Here is a 27,824-nt window from a genome sequence, read left to right on the forward strand (position 1 = left end):
GTCTTTGCAGGACAGAGTACTTTTACTGTCAACTCCTGTAAAAATGAGATGTTTAATACCTCAAAGTATCAAAAGAGGCTTGACCCAGCATTTTTTTCCCACATATACCTAACCTGCTTAAATAGTTGGACTTAATGATTTTGAAGGTCTTTTTCAACCTAGTTGATCCTACAATTCTGTAATTCTAAACGGCATTAATAAGAACAGCTTCTGAGATTAAATAAAGTGAAAGAAGTTTTTTGCACAGACACTGGCATTTAGGATACAGCAACTGAACAGCGCCTATAGAAATCCCACATGCAAGGCCTGTAAGGGATAGGGTAAGAAGATCATAGTCAATGTACTCCTATTGCAGGTGACAGAGTGGCCACTCTGTAGTAATTTTAAAGCACAACCGTTAGGAAAAACAGAGAGCAGCGAGTTAAAATGGGTGCTATGGAGAAAAGTTAGCTGGGGGGCTGGGGGAACAAAACAAAACAACAACAAATAGTGGAAGTTTGTGAAGAAGGGAGAGGAAGTTAAGGGGAAACCAAAAACCCGACTCCGACGTGAGGCTGAAAGAACACGAGAAATAGCGAAGCGCTGGGGTAAGGTGAGCACGTGTAAGGGACTTTCAGACCAATGGAAGGTCAAGTTGAAAATAACGTTCTTTAAGCTTTCTATTATTAATTAAACTGCAGTATTATCTAGACCTATACCCGGTTCAGTAGTTCCGGCCATAAACAGATACCAAAAGACTTTGGAAACCCCAAGTAAACAGTGACTTCCCGAGCGATGAGGGAAAGCACAACCGTGTCCCGTGCCCGCCCGTCCTTCCATAAAGAATTACCTTAAAAAAAATAATAATAAAAGGGTGAATAAACCCGTGTTGCCGGGGCCGAGCCCGGCGGGGCCGATCCAGCCGCTGCGGTCGGGAGGACCGAGCGGGGCCGGGGGGCCGGGATCCGGCTGCAGCCCGGCGAGTGACGATTCCGCTTCTCTCTCCCCTTCTCTCCCCCGGCAGAAGCTGGCGGTGCGGAGCTGCCCCGCGGCCGTGCTGGTGGGCACCAGCGGCAGCGCCAAGCCCGGCGGCGTCCCGGCTCTCCTCAAGGCACCCGGCGGTGTCGGCGGCGGCGGCAGCGGCGGCGGCGGGAGCCCCAGCGGTAGCCCCGGGCAGAGCCTGGCCATCTCTGTTGTGCCGGCCAAGGCGCCCATCGCGATGGTGACGGCGCACCTCAACGGCGGGCTGGGCGTGGAGCCCCCGCAGACCGCCCCCATCAACCTGCAGACCACGGCCAAGCTGCTCGGCTCCCGGCGGCCGCCCGAGCTCGGCTCCAACGCACAGGTAGCACCGAGCGGGCGGGAGGCGGTGCGCTGCGACTCCGCCGCCGCGGGGGGCGGGACGGGGCGGGGCCGGCGCCCCGACGGGGCGGGGAGGGGCGGCTGCTGGAGGAGGTGGGGGGGACGTTGTGGGCGTACGGGTGGTGGTGGGGATCCAAGTGCTCCCGGGGTATAGGCGTTCGCTGCGCTGCCCTGGAAAGGGGAGGGCTTCTCCCCATGGTGCTACTGGGAGCTTCCGTCCCATAGCGAGTGTGGGAGTTTGCCCCCTTGGGGTACGGAGTATTCCCCGTCCTGCCCGAGGTAGAGCGGGACCTGGGCTGAAGCCCGGGGCTGCGGGTGTTCTAGGAGACAGACAGGTCCTCTCACTTCTGGCAGCGTGGATGGGATGCGGGCCCTTGGCCGAGGTTGGCTGCTTCTTGTTGCTTGCCCCCGGTTCTGTTGCTGTTTTTCTGATTAAGCAGCAGTTCTTTAAAAACAGCAAGGTGATGAGTAAAGAAATGTTGGTTGCCACGCTGCAAGCTTTGAGACCGGTCACAGGGGCGGAGAGTCTCCTGGCTGTGCTGGCATTTCGGGTACCCATGGTGCCAGTGCCTTCCCTCACTTAGGCGGAGGGACAAAAAGCACAGCTGTATGGGAGCTGGCAGGCTGTTGTTTCCAGCTTCAGGTGTTTCTATATGTATGTCTTTAATGCCCATGTTCTCAATAATCTAAATATGCAATGAATGGATTGAATTTGTGAAAGGAGGTCAAAAGAGGAAGGGGTGCTTTTTGCTGGACACATCATTTTGTGCAGTCTGTTAACAGCCACACTAAAGAAGTTTTTGCTCCAGTCACAGTACGTGTCAAGAGAAGGCAATGATGCTAATGTTGTTAAAATGTGAAGAAAGTGACAAAGCTTTCCTAAAACTTTGGAGAAGAGGATGTGAACTATTATTGCTGTCATTGGAAATGTGGATTTCTTTTCTACTTTTTTCACATAGAGACTGGGGTACTCCTGGGTTTTTGTGCTGTAATTCCGCTTCACAAGCTCAGGATACAAATCCCTAATAATCAGGAAAGAACAACACAATATGGATAAGGGCAATAGGCAAACTGTAGCTGACATTTGTAAATTAAGGCTATGTTGGAATGCTTGAGGCTTCTTAATACCCAGGAGGCCCCTTCCTAAACACTGGACAGGGAATGACCATAGAATCATAGAATAGTTAGGGTTGGAAAGGACCTTAAGATCATCTAGTTACAACACCTCTGCCATTGGCAGGGACACCTCACACTAAACCATCCCACCCAAGGCTCTGTCCAACCTGGCCTTGAACGCCGCCAGGGATGGAGCATTCACAACTTCCTTGGTTTAAACCACGACAGCAACCAATTCCAGTGCCTCGCCACCCTCACAGTAAAGAACTTCTTCCTTATATCCAATATAAACTTCCCCTGTTTAAGTTTTAGCCCGTTACCCTTTGTCCTATCACTACAGTCCCTAATGAAGAGTCCCTTACCAGCATCCTTGTAGGCCCCCTTCAGATACTGGAAGGCTGCTATGAGGTCTCCACACAGCCTTTTCTTCTTCAGGCTGAACAGCCCCAACTTTCTCAACCTATCTTCATATGGGAGGTGCTCCAGTCCCCTGATCATCCTTGTGTCCTCCTCTGGACTTGTTCCAACAGTTCCATGTCCTTTTTATGTTGAGGACACCAGAACTGCACACAATACTCCAAGTGAGATCTCACAAGAGCAGAGTAGAGGGGCAAAATCACCTCTTTTGACCTGCTGGTCACGCTCCTTTTGATGCAGCCCAGGATACGGTTGGCTTTCTGGGCTGCAAGCACACGCTGCCGGCTCATGTTAAGTTCCTCATTGACCAGCACCCCCAAGTCCTTCTCTGCAGGGCTGCTCTGAATCTCTTCTTTGCCCAACCTGTAGCTGTGCCTGGGATTGCTCCGACTCAGGTGTAGAACTTCACACTTGGCATGGTTGAACTTCATAAGGTTGGCATCAGCCCACCTCACAAGCATGTCTAGGTCCCTCTGGATGGCATTCCTTCCCTCTAGGGTACCAACCGAACCACACAGCTTGGTGTTATCAGCAAACTTGCTGAGGGCACACTCATTCCCACTGTCCATGTCACCGACAAAGATGTTGAACAAGACTGGTCTGGTCCCAACACCGATCCCTCAGGGACACCACTCGTTACTGGTCTCCAGCCGGACATGGAGCCATTGACCACAACTCTTTGTGTGCGGCCATCCAGCCAGTTCTTTATCCACCCAGTGGTCCACCTATCAAATTGATGTCTCTCCAATTTGGAGACAAGGATGTCGTGTGGGACAGCATCAAACGCCTTGCACAAGTCCAGGTAGATGATATCAACTGCTCTACCCCTGTCCATCAGTTCTGTAGCCCCATCATAGAAGGCCACCAAATTGGTCAGGCAGGATTTCCCCTTAGTGAAGCCATGCTGGCTGTCACCAAGCACCTTGTTGTTTTTCATGTGCCTTAGCATGCCTTCCAGGGGAATCTGCTCCAAGGTTTTGCCAGGCACGGAGGTGAGACTGACTGGTCTGTAATTCCCTGGGTCATCCATTTTCCCCTTCCTGAAAATGGGGGTTATATTTCCCTTTTTCCAGTCATTGGGAACTTCACCTGACTGTCATCACCTGCTGCATCCTCTAACAAATGGAAGGCACATCCATCCACTTTGGGAAGCAGATTGTCCTGTCATTTTTCTGGAGAAATGGCGTTGTCTTTAGCTGATACACTGAACTAGCTGTGTGGGGAACTTTTATTTTGAATCCCTGTTCTGTATTCATGCAGGGTAATTTCCTTTATTGAAGGTGGGTTTTATGCTTTATTGGAAAGATACTTGACACTATCCTAGTAGGTATTTCATAGAATCCTGGCAAATAACTATATAAATGATAATCATATAAAAGATAAAAGTTTCAGTATTTCAGTGGTCTATCATTTTGTGAAAGACTATCTTTTACTGTCACTGTCAGGAGCCATAGGAGAAAAAGAACCAAATCAGTGAAGGAAGAAGCTTGAAATCATATTTAATGTATTTAGCCTCAGTAGTGACCTAACAGTGCCAGGTGCTGGAGAACACCGCTGGTTAGAACAGTTGCCTGCAAGCTTGTAACTTCTCTAAGTGTTGTTAAAGGAAAAGACTTTCTAACCTGATAAACTACCATGCTGTTTAATTATCCATGGTACTTCCCATTTATCTCTTCAGAAGGGCAAAAAGGTCCCTCTTCTGCCTTCCACATTGTCAGAGCAATCCCAGGCACAGCTACAGGTTGGGCAAAGAAGAAACCCAGAGCAGCCCTGCAGAGAAGGACTTGGGGGTGTTGGTCGATGAGAAAATGAACATGAGCCGGCAGTGTGCGCTCGCAGCCCAGAAAGCCAACTGCATCCTGGGCTGCATCAAAAGGAGCGTTGCCAGCAGGTCGAAAGAGGTGATCCTGCCCCTCTACTCTGCTCTTGGAGTGTTGTGTGCACTTCTGGTGTCCTCAACATAAAAAGGACATGGAACTGCTGGAACAAGTCCAGAGGAGGGCCACGAGGATGATCAGGGGACTGGAGCACCTCCTGTCTGAAGATAGGCTGAGAAAGTTGGGGCTGTTCAGCCTGGAGAAGAGAAGGCTGCGTGGAGACCTCATAGCAGCCTTCCAGTATCTGAAGGGGGCCTATAGGGATGCTGGGGAGGGACTCTTCATCAGGGACTGTAGTGACAGGACAAGGGGTAATGGGTTAAAACTTCAACAGGGAAAGTTTATATTGGATATAAGGAAGAAGTTCTTTACTGTGAGGGTGGCGAGGCACTGGAATGGGTTGCCCAGGGAAGTTGTGAATGCTCCATCCCTGGCGGTGTTCAAGGCCAGATTGGACAGAGCCTTGGGTGGGATGGTTTAGTGTGAGGTGTCCCTGCCAATGGCAGAGGTGTTGGAACTGGATGATCTTAAGGTCCTTTCCAACCCTAACTATTCTATGATTCTATGATTCTGCACTTGGCAGTGTTCTACAATCTGCAGTACACTGGTGCTCATGTATGAGTTTTATTCTATGTTTTCTCAAACCTGAAGCAGTATTTGACCTGTCTTTACAACTTCTCTCGCAATGAACAGCTCGATTTTAGGCAGAAGCTTGCTGTTATTGGAATAGCGTGGGAATACTGTCCAGCACTAGGGGTTTGCCTTGGTTTTGCTAGAGGTCCAGTGTTTTACTTTACAAATGCCTTCTCATTGCAACTTTTCAACAAATATAATTTTGTGGTTTAGTATCTCTGATTATCTTAGTTGTTTATCGAAGAAGAAGCTGAGCAATGGCAAATTTCTAAGGCAGAAAACTATATTGTATATATATTAACTATATAAAACTACATATATATATGGTTTCTTCTATTGCGGATAGTAGTCAGCAGTCATGGATAAGAACAATTAGAAATACTGAGTTATAAATTCAAATAAATGCAAGCTGACCTTTGGTCCTAAGCTGTAAGGAAGCGTAGTGCAGGATTGCATGTTAATTACCACTCTTTGACCCAAACTCTTTTGGTTTGCAAGGTTTCTTTTTTGGGTCCAGTAAAAAAAAAAGTCTGTTCTTGCTTCATGCTCAGTATTCTTGATTGTTCCCAGAGTGGTGATTACAAGTCAATAGCAGTAACACCTTAACTGCAGTCACTGTAGTTGATATTTATTAATAAGCATTTATTTTATCTTCTTCTACTTTTTTGGGGGGGCTTTTTTGGCATTGTTATGGCTCAGAAAAGTGGGGGTTTTTTTCTGCTCAAATGAGTGAAGTTTGGAGGTGGGGGATAATGACAGCTTTCTGCAAGCTGGGTTATGGTGGCAAGCTGATAATAGTAAATGAGATTACTGATGTAGCCTATTCCTCTGTATCTGCAAAGTGAGGGAAATGGCAAGGACATTAAATGTAATATTACGAGTTTCTGAACAGTGGTTTCTGCTCGAAAGCATATAAGGGGATCAGGATGTGTGTATGGTCATCTCAGGTGGTATCTAGCAGGAAGAATGAAATGCTGAATGAAACTCAGCAGAAAAAAAATAGGTCATCGAACACTGTAGTCTGAATACAGAACTTTCAAGTATAGATAGGATTAATGTAAATTTGTTACAGAATTTTCATTTGGGTAGCTGCATGTCAGCACTTTCGTTTTAGGCTGTTGTTTTTGAGATTTTGAAATGTTGTTGACTGTAATGGAAGCCATATCTGCACTGAAAAAATTATCTAAATAAATATACACATAACATACTGAAAAATTGTTTAGATATATATCACATGTTTTATTAGAAGCAGGAAATGTTGCAATATTAACAAAGATTGAAATCTCTAAGCACTGGAAATTGTGAGCTCCAGAAACTAGTGCTAGTTCTACGCTATTCCTTGGCAGCCTTTCAGTGTCAATCCAGTGTATGAAGACATGACTGATGGAGCTACATTGATGAAAGTATATGTGCATGGATGTCATGGGTATAGCTATTTCTCCCACTTAGAGAAATGAAGCTTAGAGCTTCATTTTGATGGTCTGGAGCAAGTTATGTTGGCAAAAGCAGAATTTTGCTGGCAAAAGCAGAATTTTGCTGGCATAAGCTGAATTTTGCTGGCATATGCTGTATACACGCTAGGACTGCTTTGCCTTCAGAGAACAGCTATTGTTGTTCTGTACAGAGAATGCCCTAGAGCTACTGGGTAGTTGTAGGATATCAGCATTCCTGTACCTACAAAGTACTCTTGGTATAAAAAGATTTTAATATAAACCTCTCAAATGACATTTTTATTGTAATTGCATTTTTGTGGTATTGCTGTTTCCTGTCCTAGCCACCATTTTCTGACTGAAAGTGGGATCTGAGGTCACTTTGCTGAAGGACAAGGTCCCATCTGCTGTGCTGGAGCAATGTGCTGTGTAAAGAAAATGCCCCTCCTCATTCCCTTCGAAATAGCAAAACTGAGGGCCAGCAGGCATCCCAGAACCTAGTTTGGGGAAAGCAGAAAGCCTTTTTGCCAGCAGAAAGCCTTTTTGCCAGTTGAAAGACAGCTGGATCAGCCAGCCACTGGGAAAACAAGCAAAAAGGGGGGAATACAGCTTTCAGACCACTTGGTTGCTTTTCAGGATATATATATATATATATATATATATATATATATATATATATATGCCCTGGGCCATGAAGCACCATGATACAGGCACACATTGCCCCACAGGAATGTGATGCAGAATGGCTCTGTCAGTGTCCTGGAAGCAGTATGCTGGATACTGCTGAAGGTAACCTTTGCCTCTCAGGCGGCTCTACTTCTTTAGTTCCAGAGAGACATTTGCTATCTTACCTATATCTGTTCAGCCCAGCAGTATTCTCTGAATATGCCTGTCATGTTCTGTACGTGTACTGGTCCCAGAGGCTTCTGAAGTGTGAAGTGGCTATTAGATGCAGGGATATTTGGATACTGCTGTAATAAAAGAGCTGTCTCTTGTCTGTGTTCCTGGTGTGATGCTCCAGCCTCTATTACTCTTAGTGGCTGTTAGAAAATATCTTAGCAAGGCACCGACTCCCTCCACCAACATCAGAACTCCATGAGCAACAGCATAAAATCTGCTCTTCTCTGTGCTTCCCTTCTCACATATGTATTCCATGGGTCAGCTGAAGAAGAGTTTGGCAAGCTTCCCCATGCACATGTGCTGTTGCGTCTTGGGGCTTGTCTATACAGGGAGATTATTTCAAAGTAAAATACAGTATGAGGATTTATAGTGCTATAAATTCTTGGCAGGATAGTAAACTGCTCTCCACAAATGCTTCATTAACTCCACGGCTCAAAGAACTAATTGCATCCGTGTTTAGACTGAGCAGGCTACATGGATATCCATGTTTAGTTCCAGGAAAAAGTGGGGTTTGTACATGTAGGAGGATGCTCATATATGCTTCTTAGCTATATTCAATTTATGAGAAAACACTGCATTCCAGAAGTTTAAGAACATACCTCTGCCTGTGATGGCTGTTTTTCAGAATAATTTATTTGTAGAATGATTTATTACCTTTCTCTTCACCATCCCACTTAATGTGCTCCACTCTGCTCTCTGTAAAAGTGCTTCCTCAGTACTTGGAAATCCACCTGCGTGTATGACTAAGTCTTTTTCGCTTTTATTTATTATTTGTATTGCAGTAGTACTTAGAGTTTTTATTTATAGATATTTTTATATTGGTTATGTATTGGTTATGTGGCTATAGATAGCTTTATTCTATGGATCATGTTTTCACAGTGTCTTGAGTACATGACAATAGTTAATTTATCCTCACAATATGGAATTATCATGACTAAAATGCTATTATTCCACATTTTGCTGTTGGAAAACTGTCCCACAAGTCCTTGGAGCATGCTATGGCCCCTTTTAGCTCTTGACATAGCTCTTTGCCCCATACTGCCCCATACTTCTTGATCTAGTGTGCAATTTTCAGCATCCGCATTGATCTCGGCGTGCCAAGGCGCAGGCGGAAATAACTAGTGAGCACAGGGAAGGATGAAAGAAAGATCCAGAGGCTCCGGAAAAGTCTAGGGGAGGGGAAGAATGAAGACACTGCATTATGGGTTATGACTACCATGGTAGTTTTGGCAATGAACAGGAGGACTGGCAGTCTTGTTGGCATCAGAAGTGTACCAGGCTGTCTGTAATGTCTGTTGTAATGTACCAGAAAAAATGTGTTTCTGGAGTACCTGGCTTCTGGTCTTACTGTCATACCAGTCATATCTTTCTCCAGGTGTGGGGTGATAAGCAATGGCTCATTAATTTCGGGATATTGAAGAGTTTTGTTGAGGGCTCACTTGTGCTTCATTTTGTCTGGCACTGTGCTGGTTTCTGAATGCCTCTCCTGTTCTAAATAGTGTTCTATTAGAAATAGCGTATAATAGTGTTCTATTAGGAATAACAATACAGGAGAGAACTACAAAGAAAGCCTGTGGCCGGAAGATTTTGAACAGGGAGGCCCAAGGATGAGATGGTTGTGATACTGCACTTATTGTCATGCCCATGGGCTCATAAATGAGAGTTACCGTAGACAGAGGAATTCTGAAGTATACTCATACTGAAAAGTCTCCTGTCTGTGGAGAGCTCCTAAGGACCAAAATCCTTCACTGGGATCCTTCTTGAGCTGCTGTGCGTAGTAGCATAGGTAGGGAATTTTGTGCCAAGAACTTTGCAGAGATAAAACAAGCAGAGATTCTTCGCAGAGATAAAACAAGCAGAGATTCTCTGAAGTATTCCCTGTCCTAAATCCCGCTAGAAATTCTGCTTGTGGTACCCGGGGCCAGGTGTCTTGCCTGGGGGGACACAGATGCCTGTATAGAGCAGAGAGCTGGAACACATTCAAAAACTACTCAGTTAGCATTCCTATTTGGTCTCCACAGCAGACATTGAAGACTTAGATTTTTGAGGGAGTTCTTCCGCTAAAGAACATGTAATGAAAGCAGGCAAGACAAAATTTGTGGGGGAATCAGAATGCAGAGAGATGAAGTGAATTCTGGGGTCACACAGCAGAGAGATTAATCCATCACAATCTGATATATTTTCAAGTGGATCACACCTCGCGGGGTTTCAGGAGGATGTCACCCATACTGTATGTGCAGAACAAAGACATCAGGTTATTTTAGTTCTGGAACTCAAATGATTCAATATTACATATTCAGTCTCCTGCATCATCATTTGATAGCTTTAAGGCAACTAATCTTCAGGAGGGGTCAGGCACGCATAAAACCTACCCAGACAGGAAAACGTGGGCTGCAAAATTCATGGGTAATGGAACACGGCACTACAAAGACATTGTTTATTCTACAGCTTTCTCATCTGGGACAGCCATAGTGATTAGGACCCTAAACTAGAGCTGCAAGGTGCCATTTAGATTAGGGTTAGGGTTAGCGTTACCATTCAGACTGTCATAAAGGCTACAGCTCCAGGGACATTTGGACTACAAATGGCATGCCAAGAGGAGCACGGCACTGCAACAGCATTGCTTCTTTCTACACCTTTCTCATCTGGGACAGCCACGGTGATAAGGACCCTAAACTCATGCAAAAGTCATGTGTAATGGAGCACGGCACTGCAGTAGCAATGCTTCTTACTATACCTTTCTTGTCTGGGCCAGCCACTGTTCCTGGGACATTAGCATCAGCTGCGAGGTGCTCTTCTGATTAGGGTTAGGGTGTTATGCAAACTTTTCAGAGATCCATACTAGCTACAGCTCCAACACTGGGGCAGCAATGATCTTTACAAGGAGAGCCTGGGAGTGTACTACTCATATTCCTTCCACAGCATTTTCATCTGGACCAGCCATTCTGCTTGGGACTTGAAACTCAATTCCAAGTAGCCATTTTGATTAGGATTATTGTAAAGGTTAGGCTTAGGGTTAGGGTTCAGGCACTCAGAAAACCTACATAGACAAGGACACTTGGGTTGCAAAGTTCATGCTGAGTGGAGCACGACATTGCGAAGACATTGCTTGATCCACACCTTTCTCATCTGGGTCAGCCATGGTGATTAGGACCCTAAACTAAGCTGAAAGGTGGCATTTAAATTAGCGTTAGTGTTAGGGTTAGGGTTATCGTTCAGATTGTCATAAAGGCTACAGCTCCAGGGACATTTGCACTGCAAATGGCATGGCAAGAGGAGCACGGCACTGCAACAGCATTGCTTCTTACCATACCTTTCTTGTCTGGGCCAGCCATTGTTCTTGGGAAATTAGCATCAGCTGCGAGGTTCTCTTCTGATTAGGGTTAGGGTGTTGGGTTATGCAAACTGTTCAGAGATCCATAATAGCTACAGCTCCAACTCCGGGGCAGGAAAGATCACTACAAGGAGAGCCAGGCAGTGTACTGCTGTTATTCTTTCCACAACATTTTCATCTGGACCAGCCATTCTGCTTGGGACTTGAAACTCAGCTCCAAGGTGCCATTTAGATTAGGGTTCGGGTTAGGTTTAGGGTTATGGTTCAGGAACGCACAAAGCCTACATAGACAAGGACACTTGGGTTGCAAAAGTCATGCTGAGTGGAGCATGACACTGCAAAGATATTGCTTGGTCCACACCTTTCTCATCTGGGTCAGCCATGGTGATTAGGACCCTAAGGTAAGCTGCAAGTTGACATTTAAGTTAGGGTTAGTGTTAGGGTTACCATTCAGACTGTCATAAAGGCTACAGCTCCAGGGACATTTGCACTGCAAATGGCATGGCAAGAGGAGCACGGCACTGCAAAAGCATTGCTTCTTTCTATACCTTTCTCATCAGGGACAGCCATGGTAATAAGGACCCTAAACTAAGCTGCAAGGTGCCATTTAGGTTAGGGTTAGGGTTACCATTCAGACTGTCATAAAGTCTACAGCTTCAGGGACATTTGCGCTCCAAAGGGCATGCCAAGAGGAGCACGGCACTGCAACAGCATTGCTTCTTACCATACCTTTCTTGTCTGGGCCAGCCATTGTTCTTGGGACTGTAGCATCAGCTGCGAGGTGGTCTTCTGATTAGGGTTAGGGTGTTGGGTTATGCAAACTGTTCAGAGATCCATAATAGCTACAGCTCCAACTCCGGGGCAGGAAAGATCACTACAAGGAGAGCCTGGCAGAGTACTGCTATTATTCTTTCCACAACATTTTCATCTGGACCAGCCATTCTGCTTGGGACTTGAAACTCAGCTCCAAGGTGCCATTTAGATTAGGGTTCGGGTTAGGTTTAGGGTTATGGTTCTGGAACTCACAAAGCCTACATAGACAGGGACACTTGGGTTGCAAAAGTCATGCTGAGCGGAGCACGACACTGCGAAGACAGTGCTTGGTCCACACCTTTCTCATCTGGGTCAGCCATGGTAATAAGGACCCTAATCTAAGCTCCAAGGTGCCATTTAGGTTAGGGTTAGGGTTACCATTCAGACTGTCATAAAGGCTACAGCTCCAGGAACATTTGCGCTCCAAATGGCATGCCAAGAGGAGCACGGCACTGCAACAGCGTTGCTTCTTGCCATACCTTTCTTGTCTGGGCCAGCCATTGTTCTTGGGACATTAGCATCAGCTGCGAGGTGCTCTTCTGATTAGGGTTAGGGAGTTGGGTTATTCAAACTGTTCCGAGACCCATAATAGCTACAGCTCCAACTCCGGGGCAGGAAAGATCACTACAAGGAGAGCCTGGCAGTGTACTGCTATTATTCTTTCCACAACATTTTCATCTGGACCAGCCATTCTGCTTGGGACTTGAAACTCAGCTCCAAGGTGCCATTTAGATTCGGGTTCGGGTTAGGTTTAGGTTTATGGTTCAGGAACTCACAAAGCCTACATAGAAAAGGACACTTGGGTTGCAAAAGCTATGCTGAGTGGAGCACAGCACTGCGAAGACATTGCTTGGTCCACACCTTTCTCATCTGGGTCAGCCATGGTGATTAAGACCCGAAAGTAAGCTGCAAGTTGACATTTTGGGTAGGGTTAGGGTTAGTGTTAGGGTTACCATTCAGACTGTCATAAAGGCTACAGCTCCAGGGACATTTGCACTGCAAATGGCATGGCAAGAGGAGCACGGCACTGCAACAGCTTTGCTTCTTTGTACACCTTTCTCATCTGGGACAGCCATGGTGATAAGGACCCTAAACTAGGCTGCAAGGTGCCATTTAGGTTAGGGTTAGGGTAGGGTTACCATTCTGACTGTCATATAGGCTACAGCTCCAGGGACATTTGCACTGCAAATGGCATGCCAAGAGGAGCACGGCACTGCAACAGCATTGCTTCTTACCATACCTTTCTTGTCTGGGCCAGCCATTGTTCTTGGGACATTAGCATCAGCTGCGAGGTGCTCTTCTGATTAGGGTTAGGGTGTTGGGTTATGCAAACTGTTCAGAGATCCATAATAGCTACAGCTCCAACTCCGGGGCAGGAAAGATCACTACAAGGAGAGCCTGGCAGTGTACTGCTATTATTCTTTCCACAACATTTTCATCTGGACCAGCCATTCTGCTTGGGACTTGAAACTCAGCTCCAAGGTGCCATTTAGACTAGGGTTCGGGTTAGGTTTAGGGTTATGGTTCAGGAACTCACAAAGCCCACATAGAAAAGGACACTTGGGTTGCAAAAGTCATGCTGAGTGGAGCATGGCACAGCGAAGACATTGCTTGGTCCACACCTTTCTCATCTGGGTCAGCCGTGGTGATTAGGACCCGAAAGTAAGCTGCAAGTTGACATTTAGGGTAGGGTTAGGGTTAGTGTTAGGGTTACCATTCAGACTGTCATAAAGGCAACAGCTCCAGGAGCATTTGGGCTCCAAATGGCATGGCAAGAGGAGCACGGCACTGCAAAAGCATTGCTTCTTTCTACACCTTTCTCATCTGGGACAGCCATGGTAATAAGGACCCTAAACTAAGCTGCAAGGTGCCATTTAGGTTAGGGTTAGGGTTACCATTCAGACTGTCATAAAGGCTACAGCTCCAGGGACATTTGCACTGCAAATGGCATGGCAAGAGGAGCACAGCACTGAAGAAGCATTGCTTCTTTGTACAGCTTTCTCATCTGGGACAGCCATGGTAACAAGGACCCTAAACTAAGCTGCAAGGCGCCATTTAGGTTAGGGTTAGGGTTACCATTCAGACTGTCATAAAGGCTACAGCTCCAGAGACATTTGGGCTCCAAATGGCGTGGGAAGAGGAGCACGGCACTGCAACAGCTTTGCTTCTTTGTACACCTTTCTCATCTGGGACAGCCATGGTGATAAGGAACCTAAACTAGGCTGCAAGGTGCCATTTAGGTTTGGGTTAGGCTAGGGTTACCATTCTGACTGTCATAAAGGCTACAGCTCCAGGGACATTTGCGCTCCAAATGGCATGCCAAGAGGAGCACGGCACTGCATCAGCATTGATTCTTACCATACCTTTCTTGTCTGGGCCAGCCATTGTTCTTGGGACATTAGCATCAGCTGCGAGGTGCTCTTCTGATTAGGGTTAGGGTGTTGGGGTATGCAAACTGTTCAGAGATCCATAATAGCTACAGCTCCAACTCCGGGGCAGGAAAGATCACTACAAGGAGAGCCTGGCAGTGTACTGCTATTATTCTTTCCACAACATTTTCATCTGGAGCAGCCATTCTGCTTGGGACTTGAAACTCAGCTCCAAGGTGCCATTTAGATTAGGGTTCGGGTTAGGTTTAGGGTTATGGTTCAGGAACTCACAAAGCCTACATAGAAAAGGACACTTGGGTTGCAAAAGTCATGCTGAGTGGAGCACGGTACTGCGAAGACATTGCTTGGTCCACACCTTTCTCATCTGGGTCAGCCATGGTGATTAGGACCCGAAAGTAAGCTGCAAGTTGACATTTAGGGTAGGGTTAGGGTTAGTGTTAGGGTTACCATTCAGACTGTCATAAAGGCTACAGCTCCAGGGACATTTGGGCTCCAAATGGCATGGCAAGAGGAGGACGGCACTGTAAAAGCATTGGTTCTTTCTATACCTTTCTCATCTGGGACAGCCATGGTAATAAGGACCCTAAACTAAGCTGCAAGGTGCCATTTATGTTAGGGTTAGGGTTACCATTCAGACTGTCATAAAGGCTACAGCTCCAGGGACATTTGCACTGCAAATGGCATGGCAAGAGGAGCACGGCACTGCAACAGCTTTGCTTCTTTGTACACCTTTCTCATCTGGGACAGCCATGGTGATAAGGACCCTAAAGTAAGCTGCAAGGTGCCATTTAGGTTAGGGTTAGGGTAGGGTTACCATTCAGACTGTCGTAAAGTCTACAGCTTCAGGGACATTTGCGCTCCAAAGGGCATGCCAAGAGGAGCACGGCACTGCAACAGCATTGCTTCTTTGTACACCTTTCTCATCTGGGACAGCCATGGTGATAAGGACCCTAAAGTAAGCTGCAAGGTGCCATTTAGGTTAGGGTTAGGGTAGGGTTACCATTCAGACTGTCATAAAGTCTACAGCTCCAGGGACATTTGCGCTCCAAATGGCATGCCAAGAGGAGCACGGCACTGAAACAGCATTGCTTCTTACCATACCTTTCTTGTCTGGGCCAGCCATTGTTCTTGGGACATTAGCATCAGCTGCGAGGTGCTCTTCTGATTAGGGTTAGGGTGTTGGGTTATGCAAACTGTTCAGAGATCCATAATAGCTACAGCTCCAACTCCGGGGCAGGAAAGATCACTACAAGGAGAGCCTGGCAGTGTACTGCTATTATTCTTTCCACAACATTTTCATTTGGAGCAGCCATTCTGCTTGGGACTTGAAACTCAGCTCCAAGGTGCCATTTAGATTAGGGTTCGGGTTAGGTTTAGGGTTATGGTTCAGGAACGCACAAAGCCCACATAGACAAGGACACTTGGGTTGCAAAAGTCATGCTGAGTGGAGCATGGCACAGCAAAGACATTGCTTGGTTCACACCTTTCTCATCTGGGTCAGCCATGGTGATTAGGACCCGAAAGTAAGCTGCAAGTTGAAATTTAGGGTAGGGTTAGGGTTAGTGTTAGGGTTACCATTCAGACTATCATAAAGGCTACAGCTCCAGGGACATTTGCACTGCAAATGGCATGGCAAGAGGAGCACGGCACTGCAAAAGCATTGCTTCTTTCTACACCTTTCTCATCTGGGACAGCCATGGTGATAAGGACCCTAAGCTAAGCTGCAAGGTGCCATTTAGGTTAGGGTTAGGGTTACCATTCAGACTGTCATAAAGGCTACAGCTCCAGGGACATTTGCGCTCCAAATGGCATGGCAAGAGGAGCACGGCACTGCAAAAGCATCGCTTCTTTCTACACCTTTCTCATCTGGGACAGCCATGGTAATAAGGACCCTAAACTAAGCTGCAAGGTGCCATTTAGGTTAGGGTTAGGGTTACCATTCAGACTGTCATAAAGGCTACAGCTCCAGGGACATTTGCACTGCAAATGGCATGCCAAGAGGAGCATGGCACTGCAACAGCATTGCTTCTTTGTACACCTTTCTCATCTGGGACAGCCATGGTGATAAGGACCCTAAACTAAGCTGCAAGGTGCCATTTAGGTTAGGGTTAGGGTAGGGTTACCATTCAGACTGTCATAAAGGCTACAGCTCCAGGGACATTTGCGCTCCAAATGGCATGCCAAGAGGAGCACGGCACTGCAACAGCATTGCTTCTTACCATACCTTTCTTGTCTGGGCCAGCCATTGTTCTTGGGACATTAGCATCAGCTGCGAGGTGCTCTTCTGATTAGGGTTAGCGTGTTGGGTTATGCAAACTGTTCAGAGATCCATAATAGCTACAGCTCCAACTCCGGGGCAGGAAAGATCACTACAAGGAGAGCCTGGCAGTTTACTGCTATTATTCTTTCCACAACATTTTCATCTGGAGCAGCCATTCTGCTTGGGACTTGAAACTCAGCTCCAAGGTGCCATTTAGATTAGGGTTCGGGTTAGGTTTAGGGTTATGGTTCAGGAACGCACAAAGCCCACATAGACAAGGACACTTGGGTTGCAAAAGTCATGCTGAGTGGAGCATGGCACAGCAAAGACATTGCTTGGTCCACACCTTTTTCATCTGGGTCAGCCATGGTGATTAGGACCCGAAAGTAAGCTGCAAGTTGAAATTTAGGGTAGGGTTAGGGTTAGTGTTAGGGTTACCATTCAGACTGTCATAAAGGCTACAGCTCCAGGGACATTTGCACTGCAAATGGCATGCCAAGAGGAGCATGGCACTGCAACAGCATTGCTTCTTTGTACACCTTTCTCATCTGGGACAGTCATGGTGATAAGGACCCTAAACTAAGCTGCAAGGTGCCATTTAGGTTAGGGTTAGGGTAGGGTTACCATTCAGACTGTCATAAAGGCTACAGCTCCAGGGACATTTGCACTGCAAATGGCATGCCAAGAGGAGCATGGCACTGCAACAGCATTGCTTCTTTGTACACCTTTCTCATCTGGGACAGCCATGGTGATAAGGACCCTAAACTAAGCTGCAAGGTGCCATTTAGGTTAGGGTTAGGGTAGGGTTACCATTCAGACTGTCATAAAGGCTACAGCTCCAGGGACATTTGTGCTCCAAATGGCATGCCAAGAGGAGCACGGCACTGCAACAGCATTGCTTCTTACCATACCTTTCTTGTCTGGGCCAGCCATTGTTCTTGGGACATTAGCATCAGCTGCGAGGTGCTCTTCTGATTAGGGTTAGGGTGTTGGGTTATGCAAACTGTTCAGATATCCATAATAGCTACAGCTCCAACTCTGGGGCAGGAAAGATCACTACAAGGAGAGCCTGGCAGTGTACTGCTATTATTCTTTCCACAACATTTTCATCTGGAGCAGCCATTCTGCTTGGGACTTGAAACTCAGCTCCAAGGTGCCATTTAGATTAGGGTTCGGGTTAGGTTTAGGATTATGGTTCAGGAACGCACAAAGCCCACATAGACAAGGACACTTGGGTTGCAAAAGTCATGCTGAGTGGAGCATGGCACAGCAAAGACATTGCTTGGTCCACACCTTTCTCATCTGGGTCAGCCATGGTGATTAGGACCCGAAAGTAAGCTGCAAGTTGACATTTAGGGTAGGGTTAGGGTTAGTGTTAGGGTTACCATTCAGACTGTCATAAAGGCTACAGCTCCAGGGACATTTGCACTGCAAATGGCATGCCAAGAGGAGCACGGCACTGCAAAAGCATTGCTTCTTTCTAGACCTTTCTCATCTGGGACAGCCATGGTAATAAGGACCCTAAACTAAGCTGCAAGGTGCCATTTAGGTTAGGTTTAGGGTTACCATTCAGACTGTCATAAAGGCTACAGCTCCAGGGACATTTGCACTGCAAATGGCATGCCAAGAGGAGCATGGCACTGCAACAGCTTTGCTTCTTTGTACACCTTTCTCATCTGGGACAGCCATGGTGATAAGGACCCTAAACTAAGCTGCAAGGTGCCATTTAGGTTAGGGTTAGGGTAGGGTTACCATTCAGACTGTCATAAAGGCTACAGCTCCAGGGACATTTGTGCTCCAAATGGCATGCTAAGAGGAGCACGGCACTGCAACAGCATTGCTTCTTACCATACCTTTCTTGTCTGGGCCAGCCATTGTTCTTGGGACATTAGCATCAGCTGCGAGGTGCTCTTCTGATTAGGGTTAGGGTGTTGGGTTATGCAAACTGTTCAGAGACCCATAATAGCTACAGCTCCAACTCCGGGGCAGGAAAGATCACTACAAGGAGAGCCTGGCAGTGTACTGCTATTATTCTTTCCACAACATTTTCATCTGGAGCAGCCATTCTGCTTGGGAATTGAAACTCAGCTCCAAGGTGCCATTTAGATTAGGGTTCGGGTTAGGTTTAGGGTTATGGTTCAGGAACTGACAAAGCCCACATAGACAAGGACACTTGGGTTGGAAAAGTCATGCTGAGTGGAGCATGGCACAGCAAAGACATTGCTTGGTCCACACCTTCCTCATCTGGGTCAGCCATGGTGATTAGGACCCGAAAGTAAGCTGCAAGTTGAAATTTAGGGTAGGGTTAGGGTTAGTGTTAGGGTTACCATTCAGACTGTCATAAAGGCTACAGCTCCAGGGACATTTGCACTGCAAATGGCATGCCAAGAGGAGCACGGCACTTCAAAAGCATTGCTTCTTTCTAGACCTTTCTCATCTGGGACAGCCATGGTAATAAGGACCCTAAACTAAGCTGCAAGGTGCCATTTAGGTTAGGTTTAGGGTTACCATTCAGACTGTCATAAAGGCTACAGCTCCAGGGACATTTGCACTGCAAATGGCATGCCAAGAGGAGCATGGCACTGCAACAGCATTGCTTCTTTGTACACCTTTCTCATCTGGGACAGCCATGGTGATAAGGACCCTAAACTAAGCTGCAAGGTGCCATTTAGGTTAGGGTTAGGGTAGGGTTACCATTCAGACTGTCATAAAGGCTACAGCTCCAGGGACATTTGTGCTCCAAATGGCATGCCAAGAGGAGCACGGCACTGCAACAGCATTGCTTCTTACCATACCTTTCTTGTCTGGGCCAGCCATTGTTCTTGGGACATTAGCATCAGCTGCGAGGTGCTCTTCTGATTAGGGTTAGGGTGTTGGGTTATGCAAACTGTTCAGAGATCCATAATAGCTACAGCTCCAACTCCGGGGCAGGAAAGATCACTACAAGGAGAGCCTGGCAGTGTACTGCTATTATTCTTTCCACAACATTTTCATCTGGACCAGCCATTCTGCTTGGGACTTGAAACTCAGCTCCAAGGTGCCATTTAGATTAGGGTTCGGGTTAGGTTTAGGGTTATGGTTCAGGAACGCACAAAGCCCACATAGACAAGGACACTTGGGTTGCAAAAGTCATGCTGAGTGGAGCATGGCACAGCAAAGACATTGCTTGGTCCACACCTTTCTCATCTGGGTCAGCCATGGTGATTAGGACCCGAAAGTAAGCTGCAAGTTGAAATTTAGGGTAGGGTTAGGGTTAGTGTTAGGGTTACCATTCAGACTGTCATAAAGGCTACAGCTCCAGGGACATTTGCACTGCAAATGGCATGCCAAGAGGAGCACGGCACTGCAAAAGCATTGCTTCTTTCTAGACCTTTCTCATCTGGGACAGCCATGGTAATAAGGACCCTAAACTAAGCTGCAAGGTGCCATTTAGGTTAGGTTTAGGGTTACCATTCAGACTGTCATAAAGGCTACAGCTCCAGGGACATTTGCACTGCAAATGGCATGCCAAGAGGAGCATGGCACTGCAACAGCATTGCTTCTTTGTACACCTTTCTCATCTGGGACAGCCATGGTGATAAGGACCCTAAACTAAGCTGCAAGGTGCCATTTAGGTTAGGGTTAGGGTAGGGTTACCATTCAGACTGTCATAAAGGCTACAGCTCCAGGGACATTTGTGCTCCAAATGGCATGCCAAGAGGAGCACGGCACTGCAACAGCATTGCTTCTTACCATACCTTTCTTGTCTGGGCCAGCCATTGTTCTTGGGACATTAGCATCAGCTGCGAGGTGCTCTTCTGATTAGGGTTAGGGTGTTGGGTTATGCAAACTGTTCAGAGATCCATAATAGCTACAGCTCCAACTCCGGGGCAGGAAAGATCACTACAAGGAGAGCCTGGCAGTGTACTGCTATTATTCTTTCCACAACATTTTCATCTGGAGCAGCCATTCTGCTTGGGACTTGAAACTCAGCTCCAAGGTGCCATTTAGATTAGGGTTCGGGTTAGGTTTAGGGTTATGGTTCAGGAACGCACAAAGCCCACATAGACAAGTACACTTGGGTTGCAAAAGTCATGCTGAGTGGAGCATGGCACAGCAAAGACATTGCTTGGTCCACACCTTTCTCATCTGGGTCAGCCATGGTGATTAGGACCCGAAAGTAAGCTGCAAGTTGAAATTTAGGGTAGGGTTAGGGTTAGTGTTAGGGTTACCATTCAGACTGTCATAAAGGCTACAGCTCCAGGGACATTTGCACTGCAAATGGCATGCCAAGAGGAGCACGGCACTGCAAAAGCATTGCTTCTTTCTAGACCTTTCTCATCTGGGACAGCCATGGTAATAAGGACCCTAAACTAAGCTGCAAGGTGCCATTTAGGTTAGGTTTAGGGTTACCATTCAGACTGTCATAAAGGCTACAGCTCCAGGGACATTTGCACTGCAAATGGCATGCCAAGAGGAGCATGGCACTGCAACAGCATTGCTTCTTTGTACACCTTTCTCATCTGGGACAGCCATGGTGATAAGGACCCTAAACTAAGCTGCAAGGTGCCATTTAGGTTAGGGTTAGGGTAGGGTTACCATTCAGACTGTCATAAAGGCTACAGCTCCAGGGACATTTGTGCTCCAAATGGCATGCCAAGAGGAGCACGGCACTGCAACAGCATTGCTTCTTACCATACCTTTCTTGTCTGGGCCAGCCATTGTTCTTGGGACATTAGCATCAGCTGCGAGGTGCTCTTCTGATTAGGGTTAGGGTGTTGGGTTATGCAAACTGTTCAGAGATCCATAATAGCTACAGCTCCAACTCCGGGGCAGGAAAGATCACTACAAGGAGAGCCTGGCAGTGTACTGCTATTATTCTTTCCACAACATTTTCATCTGGACCAGCCATTCTGCTTGGGACTTGAAACTCAGCTCCAAGGTGCCATTTAGATTAGGGTTCGGGTTAGGTTTAGGGTTATGGTTCAGGAACGCACAAAGCCCACATAGACAAGGACACTTGGGTTGCAAAAGTCATGCTGAGTGGAGCATGGCACAGCAAAGACATTGCTTGGTCCACACCTTTCTCATCTGGGTCAGCCATGGTGATTAGGACCCGAAAGTAAGCTGCAAGTTGAAATTTAGGGTAGGGTTAGGGTTAGTGTTAGGCTTACCATTCAGACTGTCATAAAGGCTACAGCTCCAGGGACATTTGCACTGCAAATGGCATGCCAAGAGGAGCACGGCACTGCAAAAGCATCGCTTCTTTCTACACCTTTCTCATCTGGGACAGCCATGGTGATAAGGACCCTAAACTAAGCTGCAAGGTGCCATTTAGGTTAGGGTTAGGGTTACCATTCAGACTGTCATAAAGGCTACAGCTCCAGGGACATTTGTGCTCCAAATGGCATGCCAAGAGGAGCACGGCACTGCAACAGCATTGCTTCTTACCATACCTTTCTTGTCTGGGCCAGCCATTGTTCTTGGGACATTAGCATCAGCTGCGAGGTGCTCTTCTGATTAGGGTTAGGGTGTTGGGTTATGCAAACTGTTCAGAGATCCTTAATAGCTACAGCTCCAACTCCGGGGCAGGAAAGATCACTACAAGGAGAGCCTGGCAGTGTACTGCTATTATTCTTTCCACAACATTTTCATCTGGACCAGCCATTCTGCTTGGGACTTGAAACTCAGCTCCAAGGTGCCATTTAGATTAGGGTTCGGGTTAGGTTTAGGGTTATGGTTCAGGAACTCACAAAGCCCACATAGACAAGGACACTTGGGTTGGAAAAGTCATGCTGAGTGGAGCATGGCACAGCAAAGACATTGCTTGGTTCACTCCTTTCTCATCTGGGTCAGCCATGGTGATTAGGACCCGAACGTAAGCTGCAAGTTGACATTTAGGGTAGGGTTAGGGTTAGTGTTAGGGTTACCATTCAGACTGTCATAAAGGCTACAGCTCCAGGGACATTTGGGCTCCAAATGGCATGGCAAGAGGAGCACGGCACTGCAAAAGCATTGCTTCTTTCTACACCTTTCTCATCTGGGACAGCCATGGTAATAAGGACCCTAAACTAAGCTGCAAGGTGCCATTTAGGTTAGGGTTAGGGTTACCATTCTGACTGTCATAAAGGCTACAGCTCCAGGGACATTTGCACTGCGAATGGCATGCCAAGAGGAGCAGGGCACTGAAACAGCTTTGCTTCTTTGTACACCTTTTTCATCTGGGACAGCCATGGTGATAAGGACCCTAAACTAAGCTGCAAGGTGCCATTTAGGTTAGGGTTAGGGTAGGGTTACCATTCAGACTGTCATAAAGGCTACAGCTCCAGGGACATTTGTGCTCCAAATGGCATGCCAAGAGGAGCACGGCACTGCAACAGCATTGCTTCTTACCATACCTTTCTTGTCTGGGCCAGCCATTGTTCTTGGGACATTAGCATCAGCTGCGAGGTGCTCTTCTGATTAGGGTTAGGGTGTTGGGTTATGCAAACTGTTCAGAGATCCATAATAGCTACAGCTCCAACTCCGGGGCAGGAAAGATCACTACAAGGAGAGCCTGGCAGTGTACTGCTATTATTCTTTCCACAACATTTTCATCTGGACCAGCCATTCTGCTTGGGACTTGAAACTCAGCTCCAAGGTGCCATTTAGATTAGGGTTCGGGTTAGGTTTAGGGTTATGGTTCAGGAACTCACAAAGCCCACATAGACAAGGACACTTGTGTTGCAAAAGTCATGCTGAGTGGAGCATGGCACAGCAAAGACATTGCTTGGTCCACACCTTTCTCATCTGGGTCAGCCATGGTGATTAGGACCCGAAAGTAAGCTGCAAGTTGAAATTTAGGGTAGGGTTAGGGTTAGGGTTAGGGTTACCATTCAGACTGTCATAAAGGCTACAGCTCCAGGGACATTTGCACTGCAAATGGCATGCCAAGAGGAGTAGGGCACTGCAACAGCATTGCTTCTTTGTACACCTTTCTCATCTGGGTCAGCCATGGTGATTAGGACCCTAAGGTAAGCTGCAAGTTGACATTTAAGTTAGGGTTAGTGTTAGGGTTACCATTCAGACTGTCATAAAGGCTACAGCTCCAGGGACATTTGCACTGCAAATGGCATGGCAAGAGGAGCACGGCACTGCAAAAGCATTGCTTCTTTCTACACCTTTCTCATCTGGGACAGCCATGGTGATAAGGACCCTAAACTAGGCTGCAAGGTGCCATTTAGGTTAGGGTTAGGGTTAGGGTTAGGGTTACCATTCAGACTGTCATAAAGGCTACAGCTCCAGGGACATTTGCAGTGCAAATGTCATGCCAAGAGGAGCATGGCACTGCAACAGCATTGCTTCTTTCTACACCTTTCTCATCTGGGACAGCCATGGTGATAAGGACCCTAAACTAAGCTGCAAGATGCCATTTAGGTTAGGGTTAGGGTAGGGTTACCATTCAGACTGTCATAAAGGCTACAGCTCCAGGGACATTTGTGCTCCAAATGGCATGCCAAGAGGAGCACGGCACTGCAACAGCATTGCTTCTTACCATACCTTTCTTGTCTGGGCCAGCCATTGTTCTTGGGACATTAGCATCAGCTGCGAGGTGCTCTTCTGATTAGGGTTAGGGTGTTGGGTTATGCAAACTGTTCAGAGACCCATAATAGCTACAGCTCCAACTCCGGGGCAGGAAAGATCACTACAAGGAGAGCCTGGCAGTGTACTGCTATTATTCTTTCCACAACATTTTCATCTGGAGCAGCCATTCTGCTTGGGACTTGAAACTCAGCTCCAAGGTGCCATTTAGATTAGGGTTCGGGTTAGGTTTAGGGTTATGGTTCAGGAACTCACAAAGCCCACATAGACAAGGACACTTGGGTTGGAAAAGTCATGCTGAGTGGAGCATGGCACAGCAATACATTGCTTGGTCCACACCTTTTTCATCTGGGTCAGCCATGGTGATTAGGACCCGAAAGTAAGCTGCAAGTTGACATTTTGGGTAGAGTTAGGGTTAGTGTTAGGGTTACCATTCAGACTGTCATAAAGGCTACAGCTCCAGGGACATTTGCACTGCAAATGGCATGGCAAGAGGAGCACGGCACTGCAAAAGCATTGCTTCTTTCTACACCTTTCTCATCTGGGACAGCCATGGTAATAAGGACCCTAAACTAAGCTGCAAGGTGCCATTTAGGTTAGGGTTAGGGTTACCATTCAGACTGTCATAAAGGCTACAGCTCCAGGGACATTTGCACTGCAAATGGCATGCCAAGAGGAGCATGGCACTGCAACAGCATTGCTTCTTTGTACACCTTTCTCATCTGGGACAGCCATGGTGATAAGGACCCTAAACTAGGCTGCAAGGTGCCATTTAGGTTAGGGTTAGGGTTAGGGTTAGGGTTACCATTCAGACTGTCATAAAGGCTACAGCTCCAGGGACATTTGCAGTGCAAATGTCATGCCAAGAGGAGCATGGCACTGCAACAGCATTGCTTCTTTCTACACCTTTCTCATCTGGGACAGCCATGGTGATAAGGACCCTAAACTAAGCTGCAAGATGCCATTTAGGTTAGGGTTAGGGTAGGGTTACCATTCAGACTGTCATAAAGGCTACAGCTCCAGGGACATTTGTGCTCCAAATGGCATGCCAAGAGGAGCACGGCACTGCAACAGCATTGCTTCTTACCATACCTTTCTTGTCTGGGCCAGCCATTGTTCTTGGGACATTAGCATCAGCTGCGAGGTGCTCTTCTGATTAGGGTTAGGGTGTTGGGTTATGCAAACTGTTCAGAGACCCATAATAGCTACAGCTCCAACTCCGGGGCAGGAAAGATCACTACAAGGAGAGCCTGGCAGTGTACTGCTATTATTCTTTCCACAACATTTTCATCTGGAGCAGCCATTCTGCTTGGGACTTGAAACTCAGCTCCAAGGTGCCATTTAGATTAGGGTTCGGGTTAGGTTTAGGGTTATGGTTCAGGAACTCACAAAGCCCACATAGACAAGGACACTTGGGTTGGAAAAGTCATGCTGAGTGGAGCATGGCACAGCAATACATTGCTTGGTCCACACCTTTCTCATCTGGGTCAGCCATGGTGATTAGGACCCGAAAGTAAGCTGCAAGTTGACATTTTGGGTAGAGTTAGGGTTAGTGTTAGGGTTACCATTCAGACTGTCATAAAGGCTACAGCTCCAGGGACATTTGCACTGCAAATGGCATGGCAAGAGGAGCACGGCACTGCAAAAGCATTGCTTCTTTCTACACCTTTCTCATCTGGGACAGCCATGGTAATAAGGACCCTAAACTAAGCTGCAAGGTGCCATTTAGGTTAGGGTTAGGGTTACCATTCAGACTGTCATAAAGGCTACAGCTCCAGGGACATTTGCACTGCAAATGGCATGCCAAGAGGAGCATGGCACTGCAACAGCATTGCTTCTTTGTACACCTTTCTCATCTGGGACAGCCATGGTGATAAGGACCCTAAACTAAGCTGCAAGATGCCATTTAGGTTAGGGTTAGGGTAGGGTTACCATTCAGACTGTCATAACGGCTACAGCTCCAGGGACATTTGTGCTCCAAATGGCATGCCAAGAGGAGCACGGCACTGCAACAGCATTGCTTCTTACCATACCTTTCTTGTCTGGGCCAGCCATTGTTCTTGGGACATTAGCATCAGCTGCGAGGTGCTCTTCTGATTAGGGTTAGGGTGTTGGGTTATGCAAACTGTTCAGAGATCCATAATAGCTACAGCTCCAACTCCGGGGCAGGAAAGATCACTACAAGGAGAGCCTGGCAGTGTACTGCTATTATTCTTTCCACAACATTTTCATCTGGACCAGCCATTCTGCTTGGGACTTGAAACTCAGCTCCAAGGTGCCATTTAGATTAGGGTTTGGGTTAGGTTTAGGGTTATGGTTCAGGAACTCACAAAGCCCACATAGACAAGGACACTTGGGTTGGAAAAGTCATGCTGAGTGGAGCATGGCACAGCAATACATTGCTTGGTCCACACCTTTCTCATCTGGGTCAGCCATGGTGATTAGGACCCGAAAGTAAGCTGCAAGTTGAAATTTAGGGTAGGGTTAGGGTTAGTGTTAGGGTTACCATTCAGACTGTCATAAAGGCTACAGCTCCAGGGACATTTGCACTGCAAATGGCATGCCAAGAGGAGCATGGCACTGCAATAGCATTGCTTCTTTGTACAGCTTTCTCATCTGGGACAGCCATGGTAATAAGGACCCTAAACTAAGCTGCAAGGTGCCATTTATGTTAGGGTTAGGGTTACCATTCAGACTGTCATAAAGGCTACAGCTCCAGGGACATTTGCACTGCAAATGGCAAGCCAAGATGAGCATGGCAAGCCAAGAGGAGCAGGGCACTGCAAAAGCATTGCTTCTTTCTACACCTTTCTCATCTGGGACAGCCATGGTGATAAGGACCCTAAACTAAGCTGCAAGGTGCCATTTAGGTTAGGGTTAGGGTAGGGTTACCATTCAGACTGTCATAAAGGCTACAGCTCCAGGGACATTTGTGCTCCAAATGGCATGCCAAGAGGAGCACGGCACTGCAACAGCATTGCTTCTTACCATACCTTTCTTGTCTGGGCCAGCCATTGTTCTTGGGACATTAGCATCAGCTGCGAGGTGCTCTTCTGATTAGGGTTAGGGTGTTGGGTTATGCAAACTGTTCAGAGATCCATAATAGCTACAGCTCCAACTCCGGGGCAGGAAAGATCACTACAAGGAGAGCCTGGCAGTGTACTGCTATTATTCTTTCCACAACATTTTCATCTGGAGCAGCCATTCTGCTTGGGACTTGAAACTCAGCTTCAAGGTGCCATTTAGATTAGGGTTCGGGTTAGGTTTAGGGTTATGGTTCAGGAACTCACAAAGCCCACACAGACAAGGACACTTGGGTTGGAAAAGTCATGCTGAGTGGAGCATGGCACAGCAATACATTGCTTGGTCCACACCTTTCTCATCTGGGTCAGCCATGGGGATTAGGACCCCAAAGTAAGCTGCAAGTTGACATTTAGGGTAGGGTTAGGGTTAGTGTTAGGGTTACCCTTCAGACTGTCATAAAGGCTACAGCTCCAGGGACATTTGCACTGCAAATGGCATGGCAAGAGGAGCACGGCACTGCAAAAGCATTGCTTCTTTCTACACCTTTCTCATCTGGGACAGCCATGGTAATAAGGACCCTAAACTAAGCTGCAAGGTGCCATTTAGGTTAGGGTTAGGGTTACCATTCAGACTGTCATAAAGGCTACAGCTCCAGGGACATTTGCACTGCAAATGGCATGCCAAGAGGAGCATGGCACTGCAACAGCATTGCTTCTTTGTACAGCTTTC

The 27,824-nt window shown here is 47.0% G+C and overlaps 1 protein-coding gene across 1 annotated transcript in view; it reads left to right on the forward strand.

Moving 5' to 3' along the window:
- PHF21B (PHD finger protein 21B) overlaps positions 1–27,824 on the forward strand; it is a 426,009-nt gene that overhangs the window by 99,013 nt on the left and 299,172 nt on the right. The window contains exon 4 of the mRNA XM_065672897.1: positions 1,004–1,324. Coding sequence (XP_065528969.1) covers positions 1,004–1,324 — 321 coding nt within the window. The remainder of the gene's footprint in view (positions 1–1,003; positions 1,325–27,824) is intronic.

Source organism: Lathamus discolor, chromosome 1 (assembly GCF_037157495.1).
Source record: "Lathamus discolor isolate bLatDis1 chromosome 1, bLatDis1.hap1, whole genome shotgun sequence".
NCBI lineage: Eukaryota > Metazoa > Chordata > Aves > Psittaciformes > Psittacidae > Lathamus > Lathamus discolor.